A 19,880-nucleotide genomic window follows, 5' to 3' on the forward strand; every position below is an offset into this window, starting at 1 on the left:
AGTTAGAGCCCTCACCCCTTCCTGCACCCCAACCCCCTGCCCCACCCCAGTGAAAGGGAGGGAGGGAGGGTGAATATAGTGAGTAGATGGCGGGGCCTCGGGAAAGGGGTGTGGCCTTAGGGCAGGGTTGGGGCTAGGATGTTCAGTTTTGTGTGACTAGAAAGTTGCAACCCTACTCTGGTCCCTGGGGGGCAGAGCTGATGCACTCACAGTCCCCTCCTCACAGCCCCCAGCTAGGAATTGTATTGGGGGCAGAGATGTGTGGTCTCAGGATCCCACCTGGGGTGCAAAGGCCACCCCCATTGCCTGCCTTGTATATCTGTGAATCTTCACACTTCTCTCCCCCACTCCCCTAAGCTCTATAAACCAGGCACCCCAACTCCTTCCTGCACCTTCTGAGTGGGGAGCCCCCCTCGGCACCTCTCGGCTCTCATCTGCTGCCTTCTGCCCTGTCTCTCAGGTCGGCTTCATTGAAGGAGATGGCTCCAGGACGGGCGTCTTCCCTGCCAGCTCCGTCCACCTCTTGCAAGAGTGACCGGCTGGTTTTTCCTTTCCCCTCGGTGCCGGTGCGAGCTCTCGGCGAGCGGGTGGGGGGCAGGGCTGAGCGCTCGCTGCCCCACCACCAAGGTGTCAGGACTTTGTGCTCAAGCTGCTCCACAAGGGGATCACAGGAGCAGAGGCCTGTTTCTTGCTTCCCTTCCCACCCTCCAGTCTGGACCTCGAGGGTAATGGACGCTAGGGCATGTACTGTGTTGAGGATTTGGAACAGGGGCTTGGGTGGAATCAACATCCCCCACCCTCCCACCATGTGCTGGTCCATTTAGCCTCTTCACCGAGACTAGTTCCTTTTTCCTGGACGGAGAGGCGGCCGGGCATCCCACCCACCCATCGCACCAGGACCAGTGTCTGTCTCTACACCCCCGGCTAGGCCAGCTCACCCCAGTCTTGCAGCTCACTGGATGAGCGGGACAACGGGATTCATCGTCTTTGCTGCCTCAGTCAGGGGGAAGCGGATCAACGGGGAAGGCTTGAGGATCTGGTGGAATTTGCAACCTCCTCCTGCAGAGTTGGGGACGGGGAGGGGCAGAGGAGCCGATAGGAAATGGACAGAGAACGGACAGCCTGCTGCACCTGCTCTCCGCTCTGCATGCCTCGGCTTCTGCCATTTGTCTGCTCCATAACTTTTGTGGGCTCTGTGGGGTCGTCTCCTCCTCGGGGCAGGGGTAGGGTTATGGCTGGGCCAGGGAAGGGAGTTCTGTTTGGAGCCTGGATGCCTCTCATCACGTTCCCCCGGGATAAAAGTGGGAGCTGGGAGTTCCAGCACTCCAATACTGGGCAAGGGGTAGGGGCCGGGCGACGCTCCACTGGCCTCAAATGTCTGTATTGAAGGAAAGAAAGGGGGAGGCAGATCCCAAACTTTGTGTTCTTCTTCCCAGGCCAGGAGAAGGCCGCCAGCCCCTTGTGGGCGACTAGGAACAGTCGCCATGTGGCCATGCAAGGCGCACCGCTCTCCCTGTTATTTCCTACAGATACATGGCAGGACGTGGCCCATCAAGTCCCGATGTCCGGCCTCATGCCCCCGCCAATGCCGGGCATCTCTCCTGGCCTCCCCCTCTCCCCACAATCCCCCCAGCCAATGAACAATGCTGCGCAAGGGGGAAAGGGGGGATTACCTTGCACCTCGGAGACGTACAGGCGTCTTTCTCTGCCTAATCCTGGCATAACTGGCCCAGGCCGATAACGGCTGATAAGGGGAGGATAAAAAGCAAGTCTCCTAGTGCTGCGTGTGTTATCCTAGAAGCCTAGAAATTAGAGATGGGGAAGCCAGATTAAGCCATCCAGACTGTTCCCTCCCCCACCAGGGGGGTGCGCTTGGACAGGGGGGCTCACTACAACGGATCCTCCAGTGGTTTTTCCATTGATTCAAGTGCTGCTCTTTCCCTTGGGCTGCTCTTTGATGTCAAAGAGTTGTCTCCGGACACTGCCTAAATTCCCCCTTTTGTGCCACTTCATCCCATTCTCTCCTGCCTCCTCCTCCAGAAACAACCCCCCTCCACCCCTAGCATTGGCACCATGGGCAGTCAGCCAGCCCTGTATGCCTCAGGGTGTTCACCGTCCCTGCCCTTTAATAACAACAACGAACGCCTAACGCTTTTCATTGGTCAGTCTCAAAGCACTGTACAGAGGAGGTAGACTTCATAGAATATCAGGGTTGGAAGAGACTTCAGGAGGTCATCTAGTCCAATCCCCAGACAGGTTTTTGCCCCAGATCCCTAAGAGACCCCCTCGAGGACTGAACTCTCAGCCCTGGGTTTAGCAGGCCAATGCTCAAACCACTAAGCTTGAGTAGCATCATCCCTGTTTTACAGATGGGGAAACTGAGGCACACAGCAGGAGTAGTGATTTACCCAAGGTCATCCAGCAATGAATTCTGTTCATGTGTTTCCCGGACTGCTCCGAACCCTCAGGTTCCGCTTATTTAAAAGTAATTGAGACAGTTGCTTTTGGGCCTGTCATTCTGAATCTCTGCGTTTCCCCATCTGCATAATTTGCAGGTACCATTGACGGCCGCCCTAGCTCAGCACGCAACTAGCATGATACCTGGCCATTCAATAGGGCTGCTGCTTGCATGCCTGAAGTGATTTTTTTAATAGCATTTAAGCCCGGAAAGGAATCCTAGAATATCAGGGTAGGCAGGGACCTCAGGAGGTATCTAGTCCAACCCCCTGCTCAAAGCAGGACCAATCCCCAACTAAATCATCCCAGCCAAGGCTTTGTTAAGCCTGACTTTAAAAACCTCTGAGGAAGGAGATTCCACCATTTCCCTAGGTAGCCCATTCCAGTGCTTCACCACCCTCCTAGTGAAAAGGTTTTTCCTAGTATCCAAAAAGGACCATTAGATCATCTACTCTGAGCTCCTGTGTATCCCAGGCTGTCAGTTTTCACCCAGCTACTCCTGTGTTGAGCCCAATAACTAAAGCATTTCAGTCCCCAGGCACCTAAGCTGACGTGTGCTGCGGGCAGAGAACAGGCAGGACCGAAGTGCCCCAGTGCCCGTGGTGCCCTGCAACGGCAGGGCATTGGTTAGGTGGGAGAAGTGCTTTAAGTCTTGGCAGGAGCGGGGCCCAGATCGTCCGCTTGAGAAAACCTAGCCCTCGATGGTTGTTTTTTAAAAAAAGGGGTTAGAAACGGTTCCCTTTTGCAAATCAAGCGAAGGGGATCAGTAGTGCAGAGGGCTCATTCTGGGTCAGACCTGACCCACAGACCAATTTACGCCAAGGGTTTACACCCCCCCCCCAAGCCCCTGTGAATTGACTGTCGCCCCCTTCAGCTTTTGTTTGTTTCCCGCTTTAGGAGATGAGTCTCAGTGAATCTTCTGTCCTATGGGTTTCATCACCCTCCTGCTTCACAGAGACCCACCTCTTCTTGGGAGGCCACTCTGTTTCTTTGGCCTCCGATCCGGCTTTCCATCCCCTTTCCCTTACAGGAAAATACTTGAAGGAAATAAAGGGAGCCAGATGGATGCCTTGTCCCCGACCCTAATAGGAGTCCAGTCCCTGGATCTCTCCTTGGTCCCCTCGCCTTTGTCTATAGCAGGGTAGGATATCTCTAGGCAGAAATCCTACAGCAGGAGACTGTGGTGTTCTGATGGGCACGGAGAAGGAAAAGCTAGTTTGTCAAGTGGCTTTTCCCACCTTCTTCCTAACCCTGAAACTGTGAAATATTTTTTTTTATAAATAGGAAAGAGGTCTCTATTGGCCCGCCCATGTAGTGCCGGGCTCGAAGTGGAGGTAGGCCAGGTAGATTCGGGTCCAGATTTCAATCACCCATAACGCCGGGCGGACTTCAGATCTGGTTTGGCCTGACCTAGACAGAGGCCATTGAGTGCAATGACTAGAAAGAAGGCTCTTGATGGAGGTGGCTGGACAAGAGATGGCCCCCTGTGGTTCTCCCGGGGTGCCTAGTCATTTAGGTGCCGGTTTAGATCTGATGACCCCACCGCCAAAAATTGTGGCGGGGAAGGGAGACAAGTGTAATTTTGGGGCTCAGGCGTAGGCCCATCTCCGCTTTGAATGTACAGATTTTTGGTTTTTTTGCCTCTGGCTCCTTTCCCGTGGTCTAATGGTTATAGAGAGACCCATTCTAGCCTCTGTCAGGAATACATTTTAAAGGGGGTGGGGTGCTTGTTTGGTTGGCTTCTGCAACGTTTACTGGGACCAATGCTTCTGACCCGTATGAGCCTCCCTCGTGATTTGTTGTCCCCTGTGATCAAGTTGCGTTTTATAATTGTCAATGGGTTTTTAGTGGAATAGCTCATCTCAAGATGGTCTTTTTTTTTATTTCCCCCCCCCCCCCCCGATTTCTAATAAAATTGATTGTTTTTTTGGTAAGTGGAAGTGGTTCTGTGTGATATGTGACAGCAACAGTGGTTTTCCATAGGTATTAATAGACCAGTGATGGTGAGGTATGAATATTTATATACAATTAATAATATCGTAGTAATACAAAGCCTCATCCCAAAGCGCCGGACACACTAGGTATAGAAATCGCTTCACCCACAACTGAAATGCAGCCACTTCTGGAGTGGAGTCTGGCAGCTGTTTAACAGGTGCACAGCACTTTAAGACAGGAATGGGAAGCATATTGTCTTCTGTTGAACTGTGGGGGGCGAATAGAGGGAAGAAGAATGGAACAGGCTGGAGTTGGAAGCTGGAATTGGGCTGGGATACTCTTGTGGGATTTCTGATGCCCCCGAGTGGTTTTATATCCCCTCCACTGTGACAGCACCTCATGGGGGTGTTAGTTCAGTATTGACTCTTTCCTCCTATGGTGCATTTGCAATTGGACCCAAGTAAAGGGTTTATTTTAGTGAATATTCAGATTAGATTCCTGCTGATGTGAGTTTATTTTCCTGGAAGTGGCAGAATCCTTCCCCTTGGCCTCCTAGACAAAAATACGTGAAGGAATTTTTGAGTCGTCTCTCCGTATAATTCTTGGTGTCAAATTGCATAAGGAATCTGTCCAGGGCAGCAACTCTGTGTGTGTTCCCACCTGCCTTTTTCGATTTGGATCAGCCATTTTATACCCAGCTTTCCTGACAACCCGGAAAGGGACTGCTTGGCTGCACTTTGCATTTACCCTCAGGAGTAAAACTAAAGATTTACAGATGGGGCAGGTCTGCCTTTTTACTTAAAGAGATACTCCTCTTTAAAACCGCACCAAATCCTCTTTCCAACAGCCCGCTGGAATGTTACCCCTAGAAAAACTTTTGAACATCTTGACTGAGATTTAAAAAATAAAATCCCCAACGTTCAGCTCCTAAATTTCAAAAGCAGCCAGCAATTTTGCATGCCTGTGGTTACCTGACTTGAGACAGCTTAAGAGGGGCAGAACTAAAAAAAAAAAAATAATGCTAAGCACCCACCCTCTGAAAATCAGGGACCCTTTTGAGGTCTGTGAGGGTGGCCGCCAAAATCACTAGTTACCCTTCAACATTTGGACCCCAAGGCCCCAATTCAGCAAAGCATGTTTGGAGTCCCCTTCAATGAGATTTAAGAATGAGCTCAAGTGCTTTGGCGAATCTGAGCTAATATCTTCATTAAGGGCGCCTCTGTGCTTCGAGCTCGGGGGGTCGTTCCCAGCTCAAAGTGCAGATTTTGCTTCAGCTGCCTGACTTTCAAACATGCTGAGCCGCTCACTGACTGCAGCGGGGGCCGGTGGGCCCTTGGCACTTTTGAAAATGAGGCTACTGCTATACGTGGACTTAGGAGACCTTGTTTTTTGAAAACTTGGATCTGACTTTAATTCTCACCCTGGATGCTGTTTTCTTTCTGCAGTTCCCTGGGCTTGAATGCTATACATCAAACAGATCTGTTCCTAATCAGTTTCTGTTCCTAATCAGTTTCATTTTTACCCTCTCTAGTCAGTTTCATTTTCTGGTTCTCTTGCTGCAGCCCAGTGTTGTTGTTTTTCAACACCGCAGCAACCTCTAACTCCTCCCCCCCTGCATTGCTACATGAAAATGTTTCTAGTCCCATATGTCTGCCCTCCCCCACCCCCATCCCTGTCTCCCCTTTTGATAAAAGAAACCTTACATTTTGAGCCCTGATGCTACCTCCCTGTGCCTCTTTAAGCACTAAGGCATGGCAGGGGTTTTCATCTCATACATACACACCCCCTCCTCTGGGCTGGTGTTAGGAAACTGGCAGACTCCAACCGCCTAAGCTGTGCTCTAATTACCTAAAAATGCTAAGCCTGGAGGGTCATTACGAACTTGAATTTGAAAAATAAACATGGGGAGGGGGGAAAAGTCAAACCAGAGAATTAGTGGCACTGTCTAAAACCCCTGGCTAGTCCTGCTCTCTCTGTTTTGCACACAGACCACCATGTCCAGCATCCTGTCTCCACGGTGAGCTTATGCTTCAGAGCTAGGAGAAACCCAAAGTTGGCCTGTGGTGGAACACTGGCTGTGGAATGCAGGACAATTCCTTCCTGACCCCTCATAGCTGATCAGTTTGTACCTTGAAGCATGGGATTTAATTACCAGGACTAGTCAAAAAGTTTCCCCCTAAAACTTTTTGATGGAAAACTGGGTTTTTGGCTAACTGATTTTTTTTCACAAAAGGTGTCCGCTTTTTGAGGAAATTTTGCATTCATTTCTTCAAAAAGCCCAAATACCCGACATCTGAACCATTTCAGTTTTGATACACTGCCATCGTGCCTCATGTGAGTTGTAATGTGAGTTGTAGTTTGTGCAACGTGCTGCGCCGACCCATTGTAATGGTCAGTTCCTGTCCCAAAGACCTTAAACAACCTAGTTATTTACATACAGAACTGCAAATGTCATTATTAGCCTTACAATTAGGCTCTTTGAAAGGATTAGCTGCTACTTTGAATAAGAACAGCCTGCTCCCTGGGCTACAATAAAATTACATGCATCACCCAACCTTCATGCTTCAGGACAGATGTTGGTCACCAGCTGTGGTCAGGAAGAAATTTCCCTTCGCTCAGTGGGAGAGGATTGCACTGGGGCCTTTCGCTGAAGCACCAGGCTGTGGCTCTGTACGCTGCTGGATCCTGGACTAGAAGATCGGTTGCAGTGTGGCAAGCCGGTTCGGGGGGAAAGTTCCAGCCTGGGTTTATGACTCCACGAGCCCAGCGGTCGATGGAGCGTGCCAACAGGTGGGGGCTTGGTACAAGGCAGACTTTCAGAAGCCGTGAAGGCCATGCCCTACCCTGACTGTGCACAGACCCCCCCCCCCCCCAGCTCTGTTACCAAAATTCCCATGTCCTGGTGGCATCTCTGGCAGCTCCTGCTCCCCTCTGGTCCAGGCCAAGTGTTTTGTCCGTGTGGCTGCGGTAGCCTGCAGGGGGGCTGTGAGTCTGGCCCTTGGGCACCGCTCCTGACCCGGCCGCTCACACACGAGGGCACCGCCTGCGTCCACACGCGCCGCGCCCAGCCCCGGCTCGGCCCGCGGCTCGCTCCATTTAGCCCGTCCCCCGGGTGCTGTTCCGGCTGCATGTGGCAGCCCCGCGGCCACGCCCCCGTCTTTGCTTTCGCTCTTTCGCTCCCGTTTCTTCTTTTTCCGCCCCCGGCCCCGCCAGGCTGTCAGCGGCCCCGCGACCGACACTTGGAGCAAAAGTTCGACCAGCTCCCCCCATACCGCCCCCCTACACACCCACCTCCCCCCCTACACACACACACACTCCTCCCCACCCCCCTACACACCTATCCCCCCTACACACACCCACACCTCCCCCCCTACACACACACACTCCTCCCCACCCCCATACACACCTCTTCCCCCTACACACACCCACACCCGCCCCCACACCTCCCCCCCTACACACACACACTCTCCCCCCCGCCCCCCAGGCCCTGATGAAAACAGATCCCAGTTGTCCCGGGGGCGAGCTCCTGGTTGCTTTTGTGGTTTAACGCGCTCCGCCCCCCACCCCCTTCTCGCTCCTGAACGCCAAAAAACTTCGGGGCCGCGATCATGGGGCGAGCCGAGGAGCTGGTGAGGATTGCAAAGAAGCTGGATAAGATGGTGACCAGGCAGAACACGGTAAGTAAATCCGAAAGTGTGTGTGTGTGTGTGTGTGTGTGGAGCAGGGGTAAGAAAAACCCAGCAGTGTGTGTGTTTAAACTTTCCTAGCTTGGATCATGGCGCGCACATACACACACACACTCTCTCTCTCTCTCTCTCTGTGTACGAGCAGGGCACACACACACACACACACACACACACACACACACTCTCTCTCTCTGTGTACGAGCAGGGCACACACACACACTCTCTCTCTCTGTGTACGAGCAGGGTAAGAAAAACCAAAACAGTGTGTGTGTTTAAACTTTCCTTGGATCGTGTGTGTGTGTTTGTTTAGTTTCTCTACTTTGCAGCTTGGATCTGTGTGTCCGGGAATGAAGGACACCCAAACGGGGTGTGTGTCTGTTTAAACGTTGCAACTTGGATCTGTGCAGAACAAGAGAACCTCCTGGATAAACCCTGCTGATAGAGAGAGGAAGGGGCTGTCTGGCGGGTCTCTTCCAGCGGATTTGGCCTAGGGACCTGCTGACAGCACTTGCTAAAACAGCCCGATTCTGATTTGCTCGGGGTTCAGAGGCTGTTGTCGCCAGCTCCCTCGAGGAAGGGGTGCCCAGCACCTCTGAAAATCAGGCCGTCAAAGCTTTGCTCCCCCAAAATGTCAACTTTGGTGGCGACATGTGAAAACAACAAAGTTTCTGATAGCCTGATCCTTTGGACTTCAGCCGTCCAGTCTAACCCAATCCTCCTTGATTCCTCTGTGCATTTGAGCTGTTGCTTTCCTTGGGCTCCTGACTGTATTTTCATGTTGCCAGGGTTTGGTCGCATGAAAAGCGGGGTTTTCAGCCCCACCCATGTGTGGGGCTTTCTGATTGTCCTTCATGGCCCTCTCCCTGCCCCCAACACCCCCCGGGCTCCAGGGCCAGGTTTGGAGAGGGGTAAAGAGTGGGCGAAAGCGACAGGAATCTGAACAGGGCAAACCCAATCTCAGACTGGGGCTCGTCCAAAGAGACTGGGCTGGGGAAAAGCAAAAATGGCCAGGAAGGGCAGGGAGGAGGGGAAGGAACTGGGAACCTAAACCTTTTTCACAAGAGAATGAAATCGCGCACCAGATTTCAGAACAGGGCCTTAGATAAAGTAAACCGTTTAGTGTAGGGACAACCGGTCTGATCCTTCCTGCGCATCCGTCTTGTCCTGGGGAAGGTCTCCTGGCTTCCCCTGATTTACTCTTCGGGGCCAGCTCCTTAGCTGGTGGAGCTCTCGGTTGCAGTGAGGCTACCCCCATCATGCTGGCAGGGCATCTGTGCCCTGACTGGCACCCGTGCAGTGCAATCAGGCTTTGGTGCAATGTGCAGTGGAGGAGGGGCTGGTGCATGAAGTTAATATTTTACTTTCCTTGCGACCTTTGCCTCAATGGAGTGTAATTAACCCCCTCTGGCTCCTTCCACCCCCCATCAATGTGTACCTTCAGCTGGGAGCATTAGCGCTCAGCTGTAAGGTTGGGCCTTGCATTGGCTCTAGGGCAATCAGGTGCCAGGGCACGGCTTCCCATCGCTGAATGGAGGGCACAGGCCCTGCACGCTGGTGAAGTATTGCACCCAGCAGCGCCGCCCTTCCAGCATAATACCTGGTGGGTGTGGCCCTGCCTGCAAATGGGTGGGTGGGGGGGGGGCTGTTTATATAAGGGGAAGTATGTTAAAATATTTTGGGTTGCACCACAGAATCTGTTAAGGAGCTGCTAATTGCTGCAGAGTCCCTGGAGAGTTTCTCTCTCCGAGGGCGTTGCTTTCTCCTTTGCACTGCAGGGCCTGATTCTCCATTGCCCTGCTCCTGGTGGTGGTGTTTTACACCAGGGCAAAGTGGGTGTAAAGGGCCACTCCGAAGGGTAGTGCTTTGCCTTTGTTTTGCACACGGACAAATGGCTGCAGAAGGCCTGCAAACTGGGCCCGCAGACTGGGCCTCCAATCGGCACCTTCTCCAGGTCTCCCCCGGCTGTGGTGGAAGCACCAGAGGAACCAGTCTTTTTACCCCCATGTTGTCTGGAGGGGACCACGAGCCATTGTCCCAGGCACCTTTCACACTCGGAGGCTGCTCGACTCCAGCACTGAGTGTGCCTGGCCAGGCTGTGGGCGTATGTTCCCTGGGATATCTGTGGGGTCTGTATCATTTCTAGCTGGGGACAGACCACGAGCCACTTGTACTGTTCAGGAACAGCGAAGCCAAGGCGCCGTGTAGCTGCCAGTGGTATCTTATGTGTCTAACTGAGAGAAACCTATTGCTGATACATACTTCAGTGGCAACTTGTGGCTTACCTTCAGGGCCGGCTCCAGGCACCAGGTTGGCAAGCAGGTGCTTGGGGCGGCCACTCCAGAGAGGGGCGGCAGGTCCAGCTATTCGGCGGCAATTCGGCGGACGGTCCCTCACTCCCGCTGGGAGCGAAGGACCTTCAGCCGAATTGCCGCCGCGGATCGCGATCGCAGCTTTATTTATTTATGTATTTTTTTGGCTGCTTGGGGTGGCCAAAACCCTGGAGCCGGCTCTGCTTACCTTGGAGCTCCATCGACCCCCACAGATTGTTCAAAGGCTGTGAGAGGCCATTCTAGTGTCAGGCTCAATGCAGAAATTAGAGGGACTGAAATATGCCCCAGTGCTGTGTGCAGTTGCAATCAGTATCCAAGGGTGGCCCAGTTATCTGGTCTCCCACAGCCAGCTCTACACAATAAGAGAGGAGACCTCTCCAAAGCCAAACATCTGAGTACATGTTGCAGTACCTTTTAGGAGGACGTAAGGGAAAGCGTTCATAGGGAACCCTGACCATCCGCTGCTGGGAGCAGCCTAGATGCGCATGGGGTGAGGCATGAAGCAGGTGTGAAAACACAAGGTAGATGCCTGGGTGTCTTTCAGAAGGACCAGAGAGACACAACTGAAAGGGCCGCTCCTACCCAAAGCGTTAGCCAATAGGCCTTGGAAGTGAATGTCACTAGATCTGCGTGGAAAAAAGGGATTTGGCTTTCGAGGAGCTGCTCGTCAGTCCAGCTTCATAGCAGTCTTCTCACTAGACCAAGAGGTGACAGAAAAAGAGGTTTGGCCCCAGAAGAATCAACCTCCTCCCGCAGCTCACACCTTGCCACGCTTTTGGCATGCCATGATTTCAGGCGTGTTGCTTCCAGGCTCTAGCACCAACAAATGAATGGACTTCCGGTTCCGATTGCTCTGGTGGTTACAACAAAAACGACCCCATATGAGTTCTGCTAGACTATGGGACAACCCCTGTCAGTGACCAGAATAACTCAGTCGCTTATGGGTTGACCTCTCAGAACAAAGCTGCCCCATACAGGTAAATCTTTGTCCTCACTGGCCCTGCTTGTAAAGATGTGAAGCTTAGAGATGTCATAGCTAAGAAGTCTCGAAGCTCTCTTCTCTAACCTTGAAAATACAGCTGAAAACTTAACCAAGCTTAAACCACAAGACCCAGTACTACTGCTAAGACTGGATGGGGAAAAAGTTGGACTGCCCCAGCAATGAACCTGAACCCCATGATCCTACCTGCAGGAGACTGATCAAGTGGCTCTGTACAGAAGAAATAGGCAGTAGGATGGTTACGGGTGACCCCGGTAGTGGTGGTACCTGTGTCATGTACATCACAGCCCTAGTGAAAGGAGAGAATCTTGCGGGGCAGAGACCTAACCCCACTGAGCAGGACTCTACACCTTTGGGATCAAACCGTCCGTAAGACCAGGGGACGAGCCGATCTGCCTGAGTTGCACCTAGAAGAGGAAGCCAGGCCGGGGGAGAGAATTTTCCCACCCAAAAATGAGCTTCCTTCAAAAATATTTTTTTTCTCCCTGGGAAAATCTCACTGTTAATGACATTCTTTGGTGGGGGAAATGTCAGTTCAAAATGAAAGAAAAATGTTAATTTTGTTCCATTTTGAAATGTCCCGTGTAAATTCACGATTTTTTCGTTAGAAATATTTTCCGGGAAAATACACCTCTACCCCGCTATAACGCTGTCCTTGGGAGCCAAAAAATCTTACCGCGTTATAGGTGAAACCACGTTCTATCGAACTTGCTTTGATCTGCCGGAATGCGCAGACACCCCCCCCCCCGCCCCCCGGAGTGCTGTTTTACCGCGTTATATCCGAATTCCTGTTATATCGGGTCACATTATATCGGGGTAGAGGTGTATGTTGTTGGTTGTAGGTAGATGCTGTATGATAGAGAGGAAGACAGAGCAGCTTTAAGGATAACTCTGTATTAACGCTAATAAAAGTTCCTTGTTCAGTGTTAGGAGAAGGTTGATTCTTTATCGCTGAGAGACAAGGTGGGGGAGGGAATATCTTTTCTTGGACCAACTTGAGAGAGAGACAACCTTTGGAGCTTAAACGGAGCTCTTCTTCAGCGCTGTGTAAGCGCGAAAGCTTGTCTCTCTCACCAACAGAAGTTGGTCCAATAAAAGATATGACCTCACCCCCCTCGTCTCTAATATCCTGGGACCAACACTGCCACAGCACGACTGCCATCCTAACTTGGCAGTAGTGCTTTGAACTGCCGTCTCGTTTGCAATTCACTGAGACACAAAGGGCCGGATTCTCCCCCGCTTTGCCCCTTGGGTTGTCCTACAGCACCAATCAGGGCACAAAACTCTGCCCAAGCAGCCGTTCTCATTCATTTGCCCTGGCAGCGTTTTGCACCCAGGGGGCACTTGCTTTGCACAGCTGGGTCCGTTCCCTGGGGTGCAAGGCAATGGAGAATCTGGCCCCGGGGCACAAGACCTCACGAGCAAACGTGGAGAAGCTGCAGCAGAGGTGTAAAAAGGCAGAATAGCTAAACACAGGCTGCTTTTGTAGGGAAACCATTACCTCTCTGGTGGCTTTTTAGGGGGCCAAGAATGTTGGCGAAGGGCATCACGGCCTGGTCACCTTGTTAATGTTCGGAGTCTGGCATTGCTCTAGAACTATGACTTCCCTGATTTTACCCAAGGCTGAGTGTGCAATAGGCTACCGGGGCATCTAGGGTTGCCATGCTCTGGGCCTGGTACTGCAGCCTCCGAGGTGCTGGAGTAACCCAGTGAGGGGCACTGCTAATGGGTCTATTCAGGAGGACGATCCACCGGCCCATCCCTTGCTCTGCCCCTGCCCTCAGACTCTGTAGCAGGGTAGAAGAAAGCCGTGCAGAGCTGGGCCCCGTGCCAGGCTGGGTTTGTGGATTTCCTGTGCTGCTCCCGCGGGCTGCCCCCATTCTCTGTGCTCTTCTCCTACATAATGTAACGGCTCCAGCAGCACCTGGGAGCTGTGGTTATATCCACATGCATGTAGAGGGGGGGCTAAAAATAGCCGGGAATGAAATCGCACTGACCTGAGGTGAGGGCTGGGACTGGCTATATTTAGCCCTGCGTTTAGTGCAGCAACCACGGCTAGATGGGGCCGGCTGTCCTGGGCTATGACCCATAAGTGCTTCACGCCGTGGCACTGGGAACGTGGGCAATGCGGGGTGTTGCAGACCTGGCAGAACAAGTCTTTGTAAATGGAGCTGCTGGGTTGTTGAGGGCTGCACTGCAAGTGCTCTCTTACCAAAGCTGCTGCCCCCAGAGTATAATAGACCCCCCCCCCCCCACACACACACACTTTATTCAGATAGCTGTAAGCCCTGAACCTGAGATCCCTGCCTTTCCAGCCTCAGCAGGCCTTGTCAGACAGCGTAAAGACCTGGCATTCCCAAGGCCGCCTTGCTTCTGTGTGTTTATTTTTGGTTTCTTGGTTTTTCTTTCTCCCTCCATCTCAACTCCACACGGCCCTAGGTGTCCATTTCTGCGGGGAGCATTTGAACTAGAAACCAGTGCTCTGTACGGGCTGAAAGTTGGGCGTCCCGGTTTGGAGACGGTGGTCAAAAGTAAATTCTGCTGCCCCTTAAGCCATCCCCACTCCTGGGATGTGTTGGATTCGGATAGAATAGATGTCCCAAAGGTGCTGATAGAGCCCAGTGACTGTCCAACATTAAACAGACTTAAATAAGGTTCCAGGCTTGGTTTGTGCCATGGCAAGCGTGCCATTCAAAATCCTTGCAACTTTTTGGTAAAGCCACCGAAAAGAAGGAAAAACCGCTAAAGCGCTGGAAACGTCAAGTATTAAATAAGGCTTCCATTTAAAAGCATCCCCTGTTCCCTTTCCCATGAGCTGGAGAGGGTTTTTAGAAAGGAAAACCCCCTTGTCTGGCAGTCTCTTAGATGGCATTCAAGATGGCATTAACTGTCCCTTGGGAAAAGAGAAGAAGTTCGTTGAGATGGGCTGGAGCTGGCGTTGCTGCTGCTGCTAAGGTCCGATCCCGTTTTTTAGAAGACACAACAAGACAAACCCACGCAAGACAAGAACAGCAAAGGTAGAAAATGCAGCGTCTGTCTGTGGGGTTGACTTTTTCTTGCAGACTCGCTGCTGGAGAAATGCCGGCACAATGCACGAGACCTGGGAAACTTGTACCAGCATTGGGCTGTTTAGGGCATTGCTTTAAGTTGCTTTTCTCTGGTCACAGGCTTACAGCCGTGTTGCAAAAGATACAGCCTGGGCTGCTGGCGAAACCAGAGTCGTCTTCGATAGAATTAAAAAGGAGGGGGATGGGACAGGGAAGAAATAAGGTGGGGAAGGAAAAGGACACATGATGGGGAGAGAGACAAAGTCTCAGATCCCAGGTGGTGGTTGGGTCCCTTTCTCTGGCCTGCTCGGGTCAGGACATCTCTCAGGATCAGGATGATGAAAGCCCAGAGTCCCAGGAGATGGGGCAGGTGGGAGCCAGGGTGGCCAATTTTTCTCCCAAAGTCTCAATATTTTTTTAAAGGATCCCTGAAGGGAGACCTGGGCAGAATAGCTCGTCCTCTTATTATTTCATTCACCCGTTCGGCTTGGTTTCCGACACTCCAAGCTGGTTCACTGACTTCGGGTCCCACGCTTGGCTTGTTTACCAGGCACAATCTGAACACAGTCCTTGAGTTCTATCACGAGGCCTTTTTGTTTGGACTAATTCCCTCCTGTCTCCCTCTGGTGCCTTTTCCCATTGACGTTTGTTATTACAGGGGTTAGGGTGACATCGTACGAACGTCCATGTGTTTTTGACCGTTGAGCTCACAGTGCGGGTAAATCTGGAGCCCCAGTTATTACAACAGATGGCACCGGTGTAACTGACAGCAGGACTTGGCTTGCTGGGTCTAACTGAACCCCCCCATGGAGCCCGCCTAGCTGAATCCAAGTTTGTAATCAGAGTACAGCAGTTGCTGTATCAGACTGGAGTTTGGTGTCAGCAGCTGCCTCGTACTCTCAGAAAGCTGGGGCGGAACCAAGATACACACCAAGATGCAATCTGGTGCCAGCCTGTTCCTCTCCTCTCGCTCTGGGGCTGCTGCCTTTCCATGTGTGATGTCCTCTTCTGCCTTTCCATGGGTGATGTCCTCTTCTGCCTTTCCATGGGTGATGTCCTCTTCTGCCTTTCCATGGGTGATGTTCCACATGCAGAAAAGAGCCAGGACTCTGCTATTGTGACCATCACGGGGATTCTTGTATTGAGACTCCTGAACACAGACAAGCCCCGTTGTTCTCTCCTCTGGTTCTCTGTGCTGCCTAGTTTCAGAGTAGCAGCCGTGTTAGTCTGTATCCGCAAAAAGAACAGGAGGACTTGTGGCACCTTAGAGACTAACAAATTTATTTGAGCATAAGCTTTTGTGGGCTACAGCCCACTTCTTCGGATGCATGTAGTGGAAATACAGTAGGAAGATATATCTACACAGAGAACATGAAACAATGGGTGTTCCCATACACACTATAAGGAGAGTGATCAGTTAAGGTGAGCTATTATCAGCAGGCGAGAAAAAGAACTGTTTGTAATGGTAATGGAAACGGCCCATTTCCAGCAATTGACAAGGAGATGTAAGGAACTGGGGTGGGGAATAAGCACGGGGAAATCATTTTACTTTGTGTAATGGCCCATCCGCTCCCAGTCTTTATTCAAGCCTCGTTTGATGGTGTCCAATTTGCAATTTCCACTACGTGCATCCGATGAAGTGGGCTGTAGCCCACGAAAGCTTATGCTCAAATAAATTTGTTAGTCTCTAAGGTGCCACAAGTCCTCCTGTTCTTTGTGCTGCCTAGGGTCACCAACCGGGGTCTCCCTGGATTCTGGCCAGGTCTCCGCCGTTATGGTCGGGGCCTGTTGGAGATGCTTTACAGTACAAATCCAAAGCAGATGCGTTTCCGCATCTTTGGCCAGGCTGAGAAAGCGCGCAGAAACTGGAGAAGACCGAACCTCCTTTCCATCTGCCTCTGACCGTGACCTCCCGCGTCAGGAAATAAAAAATAATAACGAAAAAAAGAGTTTTAGAAAAAATATGGGTCAAAGTTTTTGTTTTCTTTTGACTCATGGCAGCTGGATAATCCAGAGACATTTTAACCCTTCCCTCCCGCTTCTCTTGAGCGGGTAATTTTATAGGAATAGCTGCAAGATGCATGTATCATGTGAGTACGTATGGTCTACGGGGAAGAGCTGTCCTGTCAGCCATAATGAGTGATCAGTGGTTTTATACACCCTGGGCCAGATTCACAATTGGTGTAAATCCATGCTGTTCTGTGGACTTTAATGGAGTTGTGCCCATGGACACCAGCTGAGAATCTGATCTCTTACTTTATCCATCATCTTCCGGGTATCATAGAATCATAGAATATCAGGGTTGGAAGGGACCTCAGGAGGTCATCTAGTCCAACCCCCTGCTCAAAGCAGGATCAATCCCCAGACAAATTTTTGCCCCAAATCCCTAAATGGCCCCCTCAAGGATTGAACTAACAACCCTGGATTTAGCAGGCCAAGTGTAAACTAAAACTAAAAAAACTCATGGCAAGAAAAAAGAACTTAAGAACTATAGGTCAAGGGAAGAGAGAGGTTCTCAGCTGAGAACTGAAATGAGAGGGAAGGTCAATGGGGCAATGAGATCATCGAGGTTCTCCAGATGGCAGGAGCTGCCGAGATGAAGGCTATCTCACAAAAAGCAGTGAACGGAACACCAAAAGTAGTATCTGTCTGGCTATGGTACTTATCTGTCCCCTATTCCTGGAGCATCTGAGCGCTTCACCATCTTCAGTGTATTTCTCCTCACACCCTCCCAGGAGGCAGAGGAGGGCTCTTATCCCTGTTGTACAGGTGGGGAAACTGAGGCACAGAAACGAAGTGACTTGCCCAAGGTCACACAGGAAATCTGTGGCAAAGTAAGGAATTGACTAGGACCTCCCACCCCTAAGGTTAGTGTCCTCACCGCTGGGCGACCCTTCCTCTCCTGGGTTGAGGAGAATAGAGACAAGGGAGCAGATGTTGCTCTGTTATGCTAGCATAAACGCAGAGTCATGCCGCTGGCTTCCAGAGTCGGTCTGGGCGTATGCTGGTGTCGCTAGCAAAAGCATTTGGCACAAGGCCAATGAGATAAGCTGAGGTCAATCTATGGAGGGTTTCAAAGACCCGGGCATTTTAAGGGAGGATGGCCTTGTGGTTAAGGCGCTTTATCTGGATTAAGTCCCATCTCGGTTACAGTCTCCCTAGATGCGCTTGGGCCAGTTGCTTCGTCTCTCTGGGCCTCGGTGCCCAGGCTACAGAACAGGAATAATACTTTTTCTCCCACCCTTTCGTCTGGCTTCTTACCCGAGGAGGTTGTGAAGGCTAGGACTATAACAGTGTTTAAAAGAGAACTGGATAAATTCATGGAGGTTAAGTGCATTAATGGCTATTAGCCAGGATGGGTAAGGAATGGTGTCCCTAGCCTTTGTTTGTCAGAGGGTGGAGATGGATGGCAGGAGAGAGATCACTTGATCATTGCCTGTTAGGTTCACTCCCTCTGGGGCACCTGGCATTGGCCACTATCGGAAGACAGGATACTGGGCTGGATGGACCTTTGGTCTGACCCAGTATGGCTGTTCTTATGTTCTTATGTTCTCTGCGCAATTTGGGGTTGTCTCTCGCTACGTGTCTGTGCAGCGCCCAGCGCCATGGGGCTCCCAATCTCAGTCTGCACCCATGGGTGCTCCGGTGATAAAATAATGCATTCTTTTCTCGGTTGCACCAGTTCCGTTCTCCATGAAGCGGCAGGGGTGTCACTGGGGGGCACCGTTTGGCCAAGTGGGGGGGGGGGGGCAGTTTAGAACCGGATTTTGGAAATGTTGCCCCTTTCCTATCACCCCTCCGATGCTGAGGCTGTTTCCAGGGGGTTGTTTTCCACGCTGATGTTTCAGGGCTCACGGCGGCTTCTGTTTGACCTAGGACGGAGCTCTGGATCTGCTGAAAGAACTCAACAGCTACACGATGACCATCGAGCTGCTGCAGGTGAGGGGGAGCGGGTGGGAGAGAGGGAGGCGCGTAACTCCAGCATGTAACGGGTTACTTGGATCTGAAGAAGGGGCAGGACACGGACGGGGGGGGGGGGGGGGGGGAGGTACCATGGAATTCAAGGTATGTTAAAAGCACTTGGTGTGGCGCTTTGCCCCCCTCTGGTTGTGGCTAGGCCTGCTACAGCCTGGGCTAAGGGAGCAGGGTTTTTGAGCTCCGGCAGTCCGGCCTCATTGAGAGGTCCCAGGTTCGATCCCCGTGGCTGACAACCCACCCAGAGGCGTCGGCGAGACGCGCAGGTTGGGCTGCCCGATGTCTAACAGGAGAGACGTTCAATCCGCTTGAACTCCAGCAGTTTCCTTGAGGAGGCTATTACGTTGGGCCGGACGCGAGGGACCCGTCAGTTTATCAGAGCAGCTCCTAAACAACCGATCTTGATAGCGGTAGGGAGGATCCTACCATGTCACCTGTTCTTCTGGAAGAGCCTGCTGTCACGAACTCTCCTGATGGATTCCCTTGGCCCCCCACCAGAGGAGCAGGGGGAAGAGGAGCCATACCATTTTCTATTAATCTGTTATTGTATTTATTCATATTTATTATTTGTATTATTGTCACACCTAAGAAGCCCCATCACGGACCAGAGTCTCACTATCCTAGGTGCTGTACAAACATGAAACAAAAAGATAGTCCCTGCCCCATCCAGCCAAGGTACTTACATAGCCCCCATTGCTGTAATAATTGAGCACCTCACCACCACCCCCTGGGGGAGTAGGGCAGTTCTATTATGCCCATTGTACAGATGGGGACACTGAGTCACAGAGCGGTTAAGTGATTTACCCAAGATCACACAGGGAGTCTGCAGCAGGCTAGTGCATTAACCACTGGGCTACCTTTCCTTTCTGTTCTGCCTTCTGCTTTGATCTGCTTAATAATAAACAAACGTCCGTTCGTGCTCCCAGTCCACGAGAATTGGCGTGGCCGTCAATGCTGTCCGGAAGCAGTGCTCGGATGAAGAGGTGGTGGCCCTGGCGAAAGTCCTCATCAAGAACTGGAAACGGCTGCTAGGTGAGAGATTCGGAGGCTGCTTCAGCCTCACGAGGAAAATGCCAGCTGGCCCCAAAACCTCCTTGGGCCCTTTGATTCTACACAATCCTTAGGGCCCCTTTACTCCCCTGGGATACAAGCCGCTAACGGGCCTGGTTGTTGGTTTTAATTTGGCAAAAGGATCATTTGGTGGCTTATTGGTGAGAAGATCTGGACAGAGCCGTGTGCAGAGTGGGCAGGTTATGTTTAAGCGACACTCCCGTACCTGGTCCTGACTTTCAGGACAGCTCTGTCCCGTGCACCCACTAATCACAATAATGCCTAGATCCTATATAACACTTTTCATCAGTAGATCCCAAAGCACTTCCCACCTTTAATGTATTCATCCTCACACTCCACCTGTGTGCTATTAGCGAGGGGAAGCTGAGGCACAGAGAGG

At 51.7% G+C, this 19,880-nt stretch overlaps 2 protein-coding genes across 4 annotated transcripts in view; both read left to right on the top strand.

The window, feature by feature from the left end:
- ASAP3 (ArfGAP with SH3 domain, ankyrin repeat and PH domain 3) overlaps positions 1-4,391 on the top strand; it is a 64,718-nt gene extending 60,327 nt beyond the window's left edge. For both annotated transcript variants that reach the window (XM_065577019.1, XM_065577020.1), the window contains one exon: positions 461-4,391. In XM_065577019.1, coding sequence (XP_065433091.1) covers positions 461-535 — 75 coding nt within the window. In that variant the 3' untranslated portion in view covers positions 536-4,391. The remainder of the gene's footprint in view (positions 1-460) is intronic.
- A 3,462-nt stretch (positions 4,392-7,853) lies between these two features.
- The window catches only part of TCEA3 (transcription elongation factor A3), a 29,918-nt gene continuing 17,891 nt past the window's right edge, over positions 7,854-19,880 (top strand). Inside the window, exons 1-3 of one of the 2 annotated variants that reach the window (XM_065577021.1) lie at positions 7,854-8,069; positions 18,332-18,394; positions 19,357-19,462. In XM_065577021.1, coding sequence (XP_065433093.1) covers positions 8,001-8,069; positions 18,332-18,394; positions 19,357-19,462 — 238 coding nt within the window. In that variant the 5' untranslated portion in view covers positions 7,854-8,000. Of the gene's footprint in view, positions 8,070-14,303; positions 14,426-18,331; positions 18,395-19,356; positions 19,463-19,880 lie in introns of those variants that run through there. The other variant, XM_065577022.1, reaches the window with a different exon arrangement.

The sequence above is a fragment of the Chrysemys picta genome, chromosome 23 (assembly GCF_011386835.1).
Source record: "Chrysemys picta bellii isolate R12L10 chromosome 23, ASM1138683v2, whole genome shotgun sequence".
Classification (NCBI taxonomy): Eukaryota; Metazoa; Chordata; order Testudines; family Emydidae; genus Chrysemys; species Chrysemys picta.